Here is a 14,587-nt window from a genome sequence, read left to right on the forward strand (position 1 = left end):
AAAAGATCACAAATTTATCATAGTTTTTGGGATAGTACGGTACAACTCGAAATGTTCCGTTGTTTCGGATTCATTGAGGGGAATCGTAGGGTAAGCACCCTTCCAAGGACACAGGCTAGATTTTAAACTTTAGGTTTTTGCAAAACAACCCTGTTGGCGATTGGTGTTTGGTCACTTGAACGTCTAACGATCACTCCTGACCATTTCCGGGGAAAGGGTGCCCTGGTGATTCTGGTCGTATTTACAATGGTTCAGAAGCCTAGCATGCGACGTATCAAAAACGTATCATAAAACATGACCATTGATGATCATGTCAAGTGTATTTGGCCATATGGATCTATTGGCCACTCCTGGGGTTTCGGTAACTCGGCTACCCTGGAGAATCTGTCCGAATTTATGATGGTGCCGAAGCCTGGCTTTTTTTTTATTCTCGCTTATTTACCGTCGGTCTAGTTCCGCCACTGTTGTTGAGCCAATCAACGACGCCCGGGGAGGCGACTCCACCCAGGACCCTAACTCACGACCCGTTGATAAAAGGACCGGCGCCAACGGCTTTGCTTCCTCATGTGATGGAAGGCGTGATCCAAGAGATTTTTCGCCTCAGAAAAGCTCCCGGTGTCGGCTAGGATTGAATCTAGACCAGTTGGGTTGGTTGTGGGTGGATCACGCCACCCCACAACCATTGACACCTATGTCGGCGGTGGGATTCGAACCCAGGCGTCGAGCATGGTTGGCGGAGACGTTACCAACCAAGCTAGGCCCCCGCTCGAAGCCTGGCTTGCGACATATCAAATTTTAAGATTTTGCAAACACCACTGATGATCATTACAAGACTATTTGGCCACTTCCGCGTCTACTGGTCAACCCTGGTCGAATTTTGGGTATAAAGTGTAATACTCCTATAAAATCTATTAGTTTGACGTCGTTAGTCATGATTCAACACTAATTTGAATTTTCTTACTCTTTTCGAAGTTTGGTAAATCGCTATCCAGGATTCAGAGTCATACTATTATAATCAATTGTAGAAATCAGTTCCCACAGCCGGCCACTAATGGCCAATGCGGTCAAGTACTCTTGCATTCATTACCAATAGTTATGATTTGTTTTGTCTTGGAGTTTAATAATATTTAAAAGGTCAGTGTTGCCATTAACCATTTTGAGTATAGCCAATTTTCTACAGTAACGGTACGGAAACTCGACCAGGAATAGCCACAAGCAAGCCAGATTCCGAAACCATTGTGAACGTTTCATGAGGTCATCAATGGTCTTGTTTTCCAAATAGTAGGAGGGTGGTATTCAAGACACGACCGCATGGCGTTGACTACCGTATTCTTATATTCCATTAAAACAAATAGTAGAGAGAATTGCAACGCTTCTTTTACAAAACTTCGAGGCACCAAAAGGTGTCAGCTGCCAATTATTCTTGTTTACTGGTTAGTCCGTCCAGAATTCCAGCCAATTTAGTATTTTGCAGAAGCCATGTACTACTAACAGCCACCAGCACTACGGGTGAAACCGGCACGAGGTGACCGGTACTATTTTTTCTTTCCTCTTTTCAGCTAACCGGTACGGTTTAGTAATGAAATTGATGGGATGAAATGTTCGAACGGTACCTTTTATACCAAGGCTTCGTCAGTTAGTTAGAAAGGAGGAGGGGCTAAGTAGATAATGAAATGACAAGGAAAAATTTTTTCTTGAAAGCTGCGCCGGCTGCTGTCGTAAAATTAACACCAACAAAAAATGCATATTTGCAAGGTTTTTTCCGCTAGCAGCAGCATTTTGTAAAACAGAAAATTCAGTTAGCCGCTTCTATTACAAAACTTTGAGGCACCAAAAGGTACCAGTTGCCGTTTATTCTTGTTTACTGGTTAGTCAGTCCAAAATTCCAGCCATTTTAGTATTTTGCAGTAGCCATGTACTACTAACAGCCACCAGCATTACGGGTGAAACCGGCACGAGATGACCGGTACTATTTTGTCTTTCCTCTTTTCAGCTGCTAACACCTAGCGTCCGTATGTAACCGGTACGGTTTAGTAATGAAACTGATAGGGTAAAATGTCCGAACGGTACCTGTTCAAAATGCATCTGAAATATTAGTCACTTAGAGTTAAATATCGAATCTAAAAATAGTTAAACTAAATACTAATCTTAACCTTCAGCTTAATTCTTAAATTTATCTTAATTACTTAGGCTACAGTATAACTTAAAATAATTAAATGAATTACCCTAAAGATACGATACGATTAAAATGAAACACATCTAAAATTCATCCACTAATAAGAGAGCCAGAGTAAGAAGCAATTAAACCTCTCGATACACGATCGCGTTGTCACACGAAGATCGATAGATAGGTTATAGATTATAACTGATAAAATGTAAGGATAGTACCGAATAAACCCCAAAAGAAGACGGATAATATTTTTACACTCTACAAGGCCTGTGCGTTTCTTTTCACTTGATATCGCCAATCTGAATTTGGCGGGAAGAAGGCCATATTATTCCGTGGTGTTTGAACCGCTGGTGTGAAAGACCAGTCTGAAGCCTTTCTGGGTCGTGTCTCCGTATACGGAAGAAAATCCTCCGAATCCTAGCCAGCAAATAAGCATCGGAAACAGAAAGTGACAACAACAATAACAACAAAGTCAGATCGATTGTATCCGTTAGTGTCGACTGTGCTTGGGAAGAGAGGTAGTGATTGGCTGTGCGGTATGATTTAGACAATCGATATTAATTACCAATTTTTCAATAGTGTATCTCAAACAATAGTGTGTTTTTGTTACATAAATTTAACCGTAAAAGAATTTCTGATCGATTGATGCCAAAGCTTCGAAAACCTGATTATAAATAACTGAAAAATAAGCGCTCAAAACCTGACCACTTTTCCCTGGTTTTCCCTGGTTCAATTACTAGATTTTGAAATTCAGGTGCCTAACTTCGATATAGACGTTAGTCAACGTCAAAACTTAACAATAGAAGTCCAAGTGGTCAAATACATATGAAGTGATTATTTATGACGTCCTAGTGGTCAAATAACGATTGAAAACAGTGTTGTTTGCAAAAACTTTCAATTGGATATATCGCAAGTAAGGTTTCGGTAACGTTTTGAATTTAGCGTGTGCCCCTAGAAGGGTACTCACCCCAAGGTTCCTCTGAATAAATTTGGAACAACGTAAAATTTCGAAACATCCTCTACTGCCCTGAAAATTATGCTTAATTTATGATCTTTTAAAAAAGATTAGATCAAACTCGGTTGAACTCTTGCGAAATGACAGGTGAAAAAAATCCAATTATTTCGGCTCTGGAGGGGTCATGTACGTAATTGTTAGAAAAAGTTAACGGAAATTGAACTACATTCCATGACTGGTTTCGACACTTTGAAGGCGGTAGCTTCAATGCTAACGGCTATCCGCGTGAAGGAAAATTTAAAACCTTCTAAGACGCTGAATTGGAGGAATTGCTTTGTGAGGATCCATGTCAAGCGCAGAAACAGCTTGCTTCGGTATTGTGAGATACCCGCCAAGTCATTTTCAAGCGAATGAGTGCTTTGAGGATTAATTCAAGAACAAGAAAGTCGGGTTCCTTAGAATTTTAATCCAGAGGACGTTGAGTGTAGTTTTCTCGCCTGCAGGCTTGTCATTTCTTCTCAGAGCATCACTAGCGTGTAGGAGAATATCTTCCACTGCGAAAACAACTGCTCTCACACTGGTGAGCAAGGCGACGCGTTCCTCTGAAAAAAAGCAGTGAATCATGTGTATCTCGGTAGTTTGTAAAAAAGGCTGTGGAATCTGAAATATCTTTCCAGAGATATAATAAACTGGTGTGATCTTTCTCACACAAATGTACGACACGCTCAATAAATACATAACAAAGCTCTTTGCGCACTTTACTATGTGTCTCTCAAGCAAATATTGAATGAGGGGGAAATTCAGGTAGGAAAGTGGATTGCTTTGATGGCATTGTGATTCGAAAGTAAAAAAAAAATCATCGGCGAACGGTACCGACTTCAATTGAACAGTAAGGTCGTTTTTTACGCGATTTTTTTACTCGGGTTGCTTTCCTCCATTACCCAAAAGCGGTACAAGATATCGTCCTCATTTCAATCACGTTTTCCGTTTTAGGCCACGAGTGATCATATATCAGTTTTCAAAAAAATTTCTGGTGTAAATACTCAAAATTTATAATATTGCATTTTGGTCTCTAGATTGGCCACTATCATATTCAAACGAGGCTTACACGTTTTAGGACGGTTTTCTTTGTTATATTTGCAACTCAAAAAAGTCGTTTTTTTACGAGGACCCATACCCGCATTTGGAACGCATCCCCCGCGTAAAAAACGACCTTAGTGTATTTCACTTTCGAACTTTCAAAATAAAGTTGCCTTTTTAATTTAAAAAAAAGTCGCGAAGAGTTGACACATCGGATTACAAACGGCAATAGCTTTTAAACACATCATGAATTATAATAACCTAAGGCCTGTACTTGAAAAAAAGTGCACTATCTCCATTAGAGGATCCTTTCTTCCATCATTCATCGGGAACATGTATGTTTTACACACAGAAATGTACTTGAATGTATTTTTTGACGAATTTTGCTATCGCTACGCTGACCATATATAACGCTTTATAGTATTCAGACAGAGTGGACCATGTGCCAAGCAGAAAAAAGTTGTAATCACCGGAATTATTTGCATTGGTTTGAAGTCAGCATAAGTTGATTTCAAAGCTGCCTGGCACTTTATAAAAAAGTTCCAGAACCCGTTAGCCAAACGAGTATACTCTACCAGTAAAAGAAAAAAGTGTAAATGGTCCACTATGATTGAACATATATCTAGAAAATGTTGGTCTTTAGTGTGAGTAACACAAAAATTTTCATTTTCAAAAACAAGTTCCGATTATAATAGTGATTTTGACCTCAAGAACGATTCTACCAAGGAATCATATCCTAAAAAGGTTGATAAAAATAATAATAAAGTGAGAGAGGATGGTTGCAAAAATATTCATTGAGTTTGTTCAATTGCATTTTATATAACTTGCATTATTTTTGGTGCTGAAGAAGCAAAAAATAAAATTTTAAAACTTTTGAACTGTTCGTTTGATTGGCTATAAATATCTTTTCAATTGATCAGTCACAATGAACCAACTGATTTCATATCATTCTTTTGTTCAGTCAGAGTGGACCAACTTCACCTAGTCAGTTGTGTTATCGGTCATTGTCGAGTTCATAACGCTGTTTTTCTTAATTGTCACTTTATATGATACAGTCAAATAGTAACTCTAGCTCATAATACCAAAATTACGCGGAAATATGGAAATCTTCAAAATTCACAGAGTAATAAACTTCAAACTCGGTTTTCTCGAAATAATCAAAATGTCACTTGGTCCGGTCTGACTTAAAAGGAACATTAAAAAATAAAAACTATAAATGGTCGGTATTTAAAGTTCTTATTTTTTAATGTTCCTTTTCTCTTCAAAAACAATCGGAATTCACTTGATATAATTAGAGGCCCAATAAATGCTTTCACCTGATGTTGGTATTATTCAAGTTTATGCATTTTGGAGTAAACATATTTATTTGCCAAAATTCTCTTTCGCTAATTTAAGAAAAAGTTAGCAGAACAATGATCAAAAACACTGATAAACTGCTGTGCAATGACCAAAATAACCTAATGCACATTAAATGATTTTGCTGAAACCTGATTTTAATGATAGTTTTTGGAACTATTTTAATTGGTTTGTGAATTTTCCGAAGATAAAAATAAACATTCATGGCCCGAATAACGTTTTAAAAATATTTCTTTTCTCTTTCAAAACGATTAGAAACTTGTTGATATGATTAGATTTACATTGAATGCTTTCTCCAGGAGTTGGTTTTAATTTAGTTTATGCTTTCTGGAGTAAAGAAATTTGTTTTCTTTAGAATTCTGTTCTGCTAATTTAAGTAAAATTTATTAGAACAATGATCAAAATCAGCATTCTCAACTAACTGATTGCTGTGTAATAGTAAAAATAATATTCTGCTCATTAAATGTTCTTAGAAAAACCTGATTTTGATGATAATTTTGTACATCATTATCATTTTTAGATAGTTTTTCTTTAAATGAAAGGTTTCTGAAATGCAATACTTTAAATAAGGTGTATGCTAAAATGCATTGAAAATTACTTTTGAAACTAACAAATTTGTAGAAGTTTCTCCACCTCCATATTATGATACAAATGCCGAACCGTTGTCGAGAGTGGTGGCCTCTTGTGAACCGCAGATCGGATAATTCACTCATAGGTTTTATTCCCTAGTTCTCTTAGCGACCGTATTAACCTACCTTTGAGATTATCAGCGTACTCCCCAAGATCAATGGATCGTGCCCATCGGACGAACCGTTGGTTGGTCCACACGATAGGATCATTGTCAACGTTTTCGGATTGCAGACGCCTCATCGCGAGCGCTTGTCGGTCGTACTTCATTATCCGCAGCACGTGAATTCCTTTTATGGGGTAGAAGTAAAAAGAGTGTAGTATTTAATCCTAAAACTTCTGATTACACTTTCGAACTCACCATGAACAATACTGGCCTGGTGGAACTTTCTGGTGACACCAAGATATTTCTCTAGCTCTTTTTTCGATAGTGTATCCAACATACGAGCGTCTACAAGTGAGTGCATGAACGATTCGCTGTACTGTGGAAGACCAATATCCGGAAGCCACTCAGAAGCCACCCAGCTGCAAAAAGAAACCCTAATCATTTACAATCACCTTTCTCAACCGCATTCACTTACGTATGACCCAGCTGCCCGATAGTCGGATACCGAACCAGTTCCGGTCTGCGTTGTTCCTCGATCGCCAGTCGTAGCTTCTTGCGGTGCATCGGATGACTGGTACCGAGTCCGCTCTCCAATTCCGCATCGCTAAGCTCCAACAGTACCTTACCGCTTTTGACGTTCTCGGCACAACGGGCGCTGTATTGTGGCATCCCTAGGGCTACCTCCAGCCAGGCCAGTACCTGAGAAGCTCGCCAACGGTCCATCGGCATTGAGGAAGCTTCCCGCAGTAGTCGCAACTTTTCTGCATAACCCTCCTCGGTCAGTGGACTCCACTGGAAGTCCGCCGCTTCGGCTTCCGCTACCGGGTTACTCTTGTTGCGATTCCGGCTACGGGCGAAAACTCGCGATATGCTACCCCAGGTACCACCTCGGCCAGTGCGACCCGTGAGGCTAACGCCACCGGTGGCGCCACCAGTCTTAGATGATTGTGATGATTGAGATTGTGCCTGTTGCTGTTGCAGTCTTCTGGAAAAAGTTTGATTCTCGTTCTCGACCGGCGAACCCAGCTGCTCAACCGAGCGGAAGGAACTGTGGGAAAACGTTGACTCTTCAAATGATTCACTTGAATTGTTTATGTAACTTACTTTGCGAGTGCAGAATTATCGACAGATCGTGAATATGCCCCGGCATTCAACGGAGACAGCGTAGGACTGCGTTCCTTTGGTGTTCCATCTGCGAATAAAACAATTAGTTTTAGAACAACAACTGCCACGCTCCGTTTTCTTTTCGCTACTAACATTGGTACATATTGTGATGACTAGACACTAACGATACACTATCCGAGTCTACCTGTATGCAGGGTCCATTCTCGCAGGGACCATCACTTAGGTTCAGATCGCCAGCTGCACTTTCCCGATCGCTGCTTCCTGCAATTAATTCTGATGAGTGAGCACGATGTGCGGTTAACTACGGGGTTTCACTACAAATGCTGGACACTGACTTACCTCTAACACCGGAGTCCGCACTGCACGAGCCTCGATCGCCTGGCGTTCCGCTGATATTCGAGTAGCCTCCGGCAGCTGTCTGGGCATGACTCATTAACCCGGAGGGAGGAGTTAGTGGAGCAGCCGATACCAGACTCTCCTGATCCGACATACAACCGGATAACTGACGTCTAGCTTCCTGTAACTGTTCTTGGGTTCTCTGCAGTTGAATATCTCGAGCGTTCAGCTGCGCGGCCAACGCTATCGAACGTTCCGCTTCGTCGCGGGCATGCTTCAGAAGAGACCATCGTTCACGTTCGCGTTCCGAGTTCTGCTTCGCACTGGATGTTTCAGATTCACGTATTCGTTGCTCAAAGTTGCGTATGAAATTTCTCAGTTCCTGCTCCTTGTCCTGCAGGGAAGCACACAGCTGCTTTACCTGTACCAAAAGATCATTCTTATCCGAGCGTAGCTTTTTGCGTTCCAGTTTCAGACCTAGAAAAGGCACCATTTTACGAAAAAGGCTCTATACTTGAAGTAAGAAAAATAGTACTCTGGATTAATTCTTTCGATATCCGGAGCTCGTTTTCGAGCTTCTCAACGCGGCTGCTGCTGTCGTCCATTGAGTGGGCATCGAAACTGTCTCTATCCGATAAAAGCTCTATACCACCGACCGCTCCTTCCGGCGAGTTTTCCAGCAGTTTTTTCAGTCGAGTTATTTCCGCCGTCAGTCGTTCATTTTCCAGCCGAATCTTGGTCGTTTGTGGCGACTCTGCAAGTAGATAAGCGGCGTGAAAAAAACGAAGCCAGCGAAAGAGCCTTCGCCGGTTGGATTACTCTTACCCAAATCAGTGACACCGTTCTTAAACAGGTTATCGCCAGTTAGATTATCACCGGACTGATCTTTGCTTCCGCTGCTGCTCCGGTCGCTCTGTGTGGGCGAGGTATGCTGCTGCGAGCCGAAGTTCAATTTGTTGCTAATTTGACCTCCGGTCGTGTCTCCGCACCCACCTGGTGGACTTCCCCCACCACTTCCGGAGGAACCACCGCGAGCCAGCTCACCGCCACCGCTGTCGTTCGATAAGGTACGCGAGGCACCACTTTCATGGCTGGTACTGCTACTGCTGACCGTCGTGGTGCCCGAGCTTGGACCCCCGCCGCTGGCAATGTGGGATTCTGTGCTGTTGCTACTGTTGCTGGTACCATTGTTACCGATGCTGATGAATGACGTAGCTGGAGCCGAAGTGGGTGTTCCAGACGAATCGAACTGTTTCGGTGCTGGTTTTGCATTGTCCAGCGAAAGGATAGGCCGGAAGGGACGAACGCCGGTGGCCGGTGCTGTTTTGTCTGCAGTATCCAGCGAACGGGTTTTCTGAAAGTTGGAATAGGGTATGAAAGAGAAGTGAGTAATTTGTGGAAACACAGTTAACCGAACGCTGGTGGCAATTTATATAGAGGCGGGATTATATAATGCCGTAATGGAACGTAACTTTAATTTATTTTGCACAACGGTTGTATTAAAAATGACAGTAAAAGGCGAGTTATTTTGTTCAATTTTCTTCAAATTAAAAAAATACCTAAAGATTATAAAATTGTTGACAGAAATATTTTTTCGAACGAAAATATTTATACTGCCTGGTAGATGGTGTAAAGAGGCTTTTCCTGACGATATTTGAAAATTCAGTACTGGACCGAAATAAATCATTGCGATTAACTTAAGTTCGAATATGATTTAATAGCAGAAGATATTAATATAACATGAATGTAATTGCAGATTGGTACTGGAGGATAATATTTTAAGCAGAGTCAACAAATTAAACCCACTTAATACTATAGGAAATGTAAAAAATCTCTCCGAAAAATATGACATGAACAATATAGTTTAGTACTGAAAATCCGTTTTACTAAAAAAAATATTGCAACTTTCATATTAGATTATAAATTCTAATAAATAACACGATTTGCTAAAACTATGCGAAACAAATCTCCAGATAATCAATCATTGCAAGTTGTAAAGTAGGCGATGTATGTGATTTTTTCGAGGATGCGAAAAATGAACATTGGCTGAGGGTGTTATTTAGACTTGGAAAAAATTTCCCTCGTCCAGACGGGACACAAATCCGCAATCTTTGATGTCTCCGGCATGGTGTTTTGGACAATTCAACTACTGGGGAGGTAGCTTCCTCTAAGACCAATATCGATAATCCTTCACTATTGTGCCATGCTCCATGCTCCGTGACGCTTCGATGAACTAAATACACTGCCTTGTGGAAGTTATTTTTGTAATACACTTTGTATAGCGACTTACTATATATAATATATATCTGATGGAGAGGGTCGACTAGGTGATTCAGTTGATTTTTTTTTTTTTAAGGGGGGATTTGTTAGTAGCTTAAGTATTTATGATCAATATTAGTAAATAATGAATATGTGTGTCCAATCACAAATGGTGACTTCTCAACACTGTTAGAAATTTGTAATTTTAATTGTTAGGATTTGTTCGCTTTCGCAATTAGGACTTATCATTCGTAGGGATTTAAACCTACTTGTCAGGAAAGGGGAAGTAAACTTACAACTAACTTAATTGCTAACTTATTGGCTATAAAGAGAGCTTATCGTAGCAATTGAGGATTGCAACGATTTTTGTCGAAAATTGTTAATAATTTTATTTGACATAGCTTCTAAAGGTTCAACACCAGTAAGTCTATGTAATTCGAGTGTACCAAACCAAGGAGGACGCTTCAAAATCATTTTCAAAATTTTATTCTGAATCCTTTGGAGCGTTTTCTTCCTTGTTGAACAGCAACTTGACCAGATCGGTACAGCATAAAGCATTGCTGGTCTAAAAATTTGTTTGTAAATCAAAAGTTCGTTCTTTAAACAAAGTTTAGAATTCCTGTTAATGAGAGCATATAAACATCTCGTATATTTGATGCACTTGGCTTGTATACTCTCAATGTGCTCTTTGAAAATAAGTTTTTTATCATAAATTAGTCCCAAGTACTTAACCTTGTCGGACCAACTTAAAATAACCCCATTCATCTTGACAACGTGATTATTGTTTGGCTTGAGGAAAGAAGCCCTAGGCTTATGCGGAAAAATTATCATTTGAGTTTTAGAAGCATTGGGAGAGACTTTCCACTTTTGCAAGTAGGAAGAAAAAATATCTAAACTTTTCTGCAATCGACTGCATATGACACGAAGACTTTTTCCTTTTACGGAAATGCTTGTGTCATCGCAGAACAATGACTTTGTGCATCCTGGAGGCAAATCAGGAAGATCTGAAGTGAATATGTTGTACAGGACTGGACCCAAGACTGAACCTTGAGGTACACCAGCTCTGACAGGAAATCTATCAGATTTTGAATTCTGATAGACAACCTGCAGAGTTCGATCAGTAAGATAATTTTTTAAAATTTTGATTAGGAAAACTGGAAAATTAAAAGTTTGCAATTTCGCAATCAAACCTTTATGCCAAACACTGTCGAATGCTTTTTCTATGTCTAAAAGAGCAGCTCCAGTGGAATAACCTTCAGATTTGTTAGCTCGTATCATATTAGTAAATCTGAGCAATTGATGAGTTGTGGAATGCCCATGGCGAAATCCAAACTGTTCATTTGCAAAAATTGAATTTTCGTTGATGTGTGACATCATTCTGTTAAGAATAATTCTCTCAAACAGTTTACTTATTGAAGAAAGCAAACTGATTGGTCGATAACTTGAAACTTCAGCTGGGTTCTTATCCGGTTTTAAAATGGGAGTAATTTTTGCATTTTTCCATAATTTGGGAAAATATGCAATTTTGAAGCAGCAATTGAAAATTTTCACTAAAAATTCCATTGTGCTCTCAGGGAGATGTTTGATTAGTACACCCAACGCAAACGGGGAGCATTTTATTACTTTAGGGCAATTTTTTATTACTTATTGTGTCTTATGACTGCGCATTATACACAAATAGTAACAAACAAAAAGTAATAAAAATTATGACGGCCACACGCTTGTATGTGTTTCTGGAGGAGAACATACAGCCAAGCACCCACCGCAATGCATGTGTTAGCAAGACTTCACTCGCTGCATTTGTATTGATGCAACGATCAGATTCATTTTTGCTTCCCTTCATCCACACATAATGGGAATCTCACCCGTCAACCTCAAATGTCTAATTAGAAACACTTTCGTTTCGTCCCCCAGTGTTTACATGAAATGGAAATATGTAATACTGTCTGACCAGAGTTGCCGAAGTTGCGAATATTGTCTGGATTGGCACGAGTATTATATTTTCAAACAGGTGCAAATGAGTTTCCATGAACCAATGAGTATGTGTTTTAGATATCTTGCAGGAAAGCGAATGTTTTTGTTTTTCTCTAACGCAGTTTACAGATCGTGATGTCATTTAAAGACGCATTTCAAGTCTTTGAAATCATCAACGTTTGCATACTCTATGACGGGGAAAATGCTGCTTGGCAGCTCTTGTCATATTTTTTCTCTACTCCGTATGCGAACTAATACACGCACACCGGATGAATTGGAGATTGAAGAAACTTGTAACATGTGCAACATATGCGACGGTGTGTGATTTTTTTTTTGCTTGAGATGGAAAGTAAGCAGTTTTCGACAGAAAAAATCTTGCATGTGGTTGAAACGACCATTATTAGATAGTCGTACTCCCGTAACACGTGCTAAATTTATGTCAGTATGTGTTGTTACTTGACTGGGGAAGAATTTTATTGCCTTTAAAGTAATAGGCTTGTTACCCAAAAGGCAATTTTGCGCTATTGCTTCTAAAGTAATAAGGAAAAGTTTTGCGTGTATATTAAAGATTCCATCGTCACCAGGTGCTTTCATATTTTTGAAATTTTTAATAATTGATTTAACCTCATGCAAATTAGTTTCAATTATTTCTGCAGGTAAAAAATTCTGGGAAGAAATTAAATCAAATTGACGTGTGACTTCATTTTCAATTGGACTCACAAAATTCAAATTTGAGTTATGAAAACTCTCAAACTGCTGAGCAAGTCTTTGAGACTTTTGTTCATTGGATACAAGAAAACGTTCACCATCTTTTAAAACTGGAATAGGCTTTGAAGGTTTCTTAAGAATCTTCGACAGCTTCCAAAATGGTTTTGAATATGGTTTCAATTTTTCAACTTTAGTCTCAAAATTTTGATTTCTCAGAAGAGTCAATCTATGCTTAATCTCTTTCTGTAAATCTTTATAAATAGTTTTAAAAACAGGGTCACGAGAACGTTGATATTGACGTCTGCGGACATTTTTCAAACGAATTAGAAGTTGAAGATTTTCGTCAATTATTGATGAATCAAATTTCACTTGAGCCTTTGGAACCGAATAATTCCTGGCATCAACAATTGCACATTTTAATGCTTCCAAAGCGGAATCAATATTCACTTCGTTTTGCAAATCAAGCTCATTATTGAAATTTCTCTCAATATGAGTTTCGTATCTTTCCCAATTAGCCTTGTTATAATTAAAAACAGAGCTCATAGGGTTTAAAACTGATTCATGTGATAAAGAAAAAGTTATTGGAAGATGGTCAGAATCAAAGTCAGCATGTGTGATCAAATCACTACATACATGACTTTGATCTGTTAGCACCAAATCAATTGTTGAAGGGTTTCTTACAGAAGAAAAGCATGTAGGACTATTCGGAGACAAAACAGAATAGTATCCTGAAGAACAATCATTGAATAAAATTTTGCCATTGGAATTACTTCGAGAATTATTCCATGAACGATGTTTAGCGTTGAAATCGCCGATTATGAAAAATTTCGAACGATTTCTGGTGAGTTTTTGTAAATCACCTTTAAAATAATTTTTGAGCTCGCGTGTGCATTGAAATGGTAAATATGCTGCGGCAATAAATAAAATCCCAAGTTCAGTTTGAACTTCAATTCCCAAAGTTTCAATGACGTTCGTCTCAAGATGGGGAAGAGCACGATGTTTGATTCGGCGATGAATAACAATTGCAACTCCACCGCCGGAACCCTGAATCCTATCGTATCTATGAACCACGTAATTGGGATCATATTTTAATTTTATGTTAGGTTTCAAAAATGTTTCAGTAATAATTGCAATATGCACATTATTTACTGTTAAAAAGTTAAAAAGCTCATTCTCATTGACCTTCAATGAGCAAGCATTCCAATTTAATATTTTAATTGTTTTATTTAAAATCATTGCTAAATTTTAAATTAGAAACAATTTTAATAGTAAAATTTGTGCCTATTTGAATGGCTTCGAACATTGATTTTGCCTGCAACATGGCGTTCATAAGATCGAACATTGCCTGTTGCAAAAAAGAAAGTTTACCTGCCGTAATAGGCCCCAGGCAGTTGACATTAGAAAAAATATTTTCGGCAGCAATATTAGCTGGAGTGATAGGTGTACAATTATTTTCTAGCCTGTTTTGCTTACCCATATTAACGGTCATTTTCGAACTACCAACACTAGGCGGTATAATGTTCGAACTACCTGTAACCTGTGCATAAGTTAAACGGGTATGCAAAGGAGTAGGTAAACTATGCGTCACTGGTACGCTTGGAGAATTTTGTTTTGAAGTTGGTTTTAATTGAGAAATTGAATTTTGTTTACCTTGCCTTGCCTTAACAATTGCTAAACGGACTGGGCATTGATAAAAATTTGACATATGGTTGCCGTTACAATTCGCACAGCAAAAATTTTTACTCTCTTTCACAGGACATGTGTCCTTTTTGTGAGAAGAGTCTCCACAATTAAGACATTTTTGGTCCATGTTACAGAATTTGGAACCATGGCCATAACGTTGGCAGGTACGGCATTGGGTGATATGCTTTTCACCTCCGCCATACTTCCT

General features: G+C 39.0%; 1 protein-coding gene across 10 annotated transcripts in view; it reads right to left on the minus strand.

Moving 5' to 3' along the window:
* The window catches only part of LOC129723996 (kazrin), a 265,654-nt gene that overhangs the window by 110,505 nt on the left and 140,562 nt on the right, over positions 1-14,587 (minus strand). For 8 of the 10 annotated variants that reach the window (XR_008727855.1, XM_055678555.1, XM_055678552.1 and 5 more), the window contains exons 4-11: positions 8,581-9,109; positions 8,291-8,509; positions 7,759-8,232; positions 7,552-7,692; positions 7,399-7,486; positions 6,770-7,342; positions 6,550-6,713; positions 6,317-6,478 (exon numbers count right to left, since the gene is read on the minus strand). Coding sequence is in view for 8 of the 10 variants with exons in the window: in XM_055678555.1 (XP_055534530.1) it covers positions 6,317-6,478; positions 6,550-6,713; positions 6,770-7,342; positions 7,399-7,486; positions 7,552-7,692; positions 7,759-8,232; positions 8,291-8,509; positions 8,581-9,109 (2,350 nt within the window). In the remaining 2 variants the exon portion in view is untranslated. The remainder of the gene's footprint in view (positions 1-6,316; positions 6,479-6,549; positions 6,714-6,769; positions 7,343-7,398; positions 7,487-7,551; positions 7,693-7,758; positions 8,233-8,290; positions 8,510-8,580; positions 9,110-14,587) is intronic. The other 2 variants (XR_008727856.1, XM_055678556.1) reach the window with 1 other exon arrangement.

The sequence above is a fragment of the Wyeomyia smithii genome, chromosome 2, assembly GCF_029784165.1.
Source record: "Wyeomyia smithii strain HCP4-BCI-WySm-NY-G18 chromosome 2, ASM2978416v1, whole genome shotgun sequence".
NCBI lineage: Eukaryota > Metazoa > Arthropoda > Insecta > Diptera > Culicidae > Wyeomyia > Wyeomyia smithii.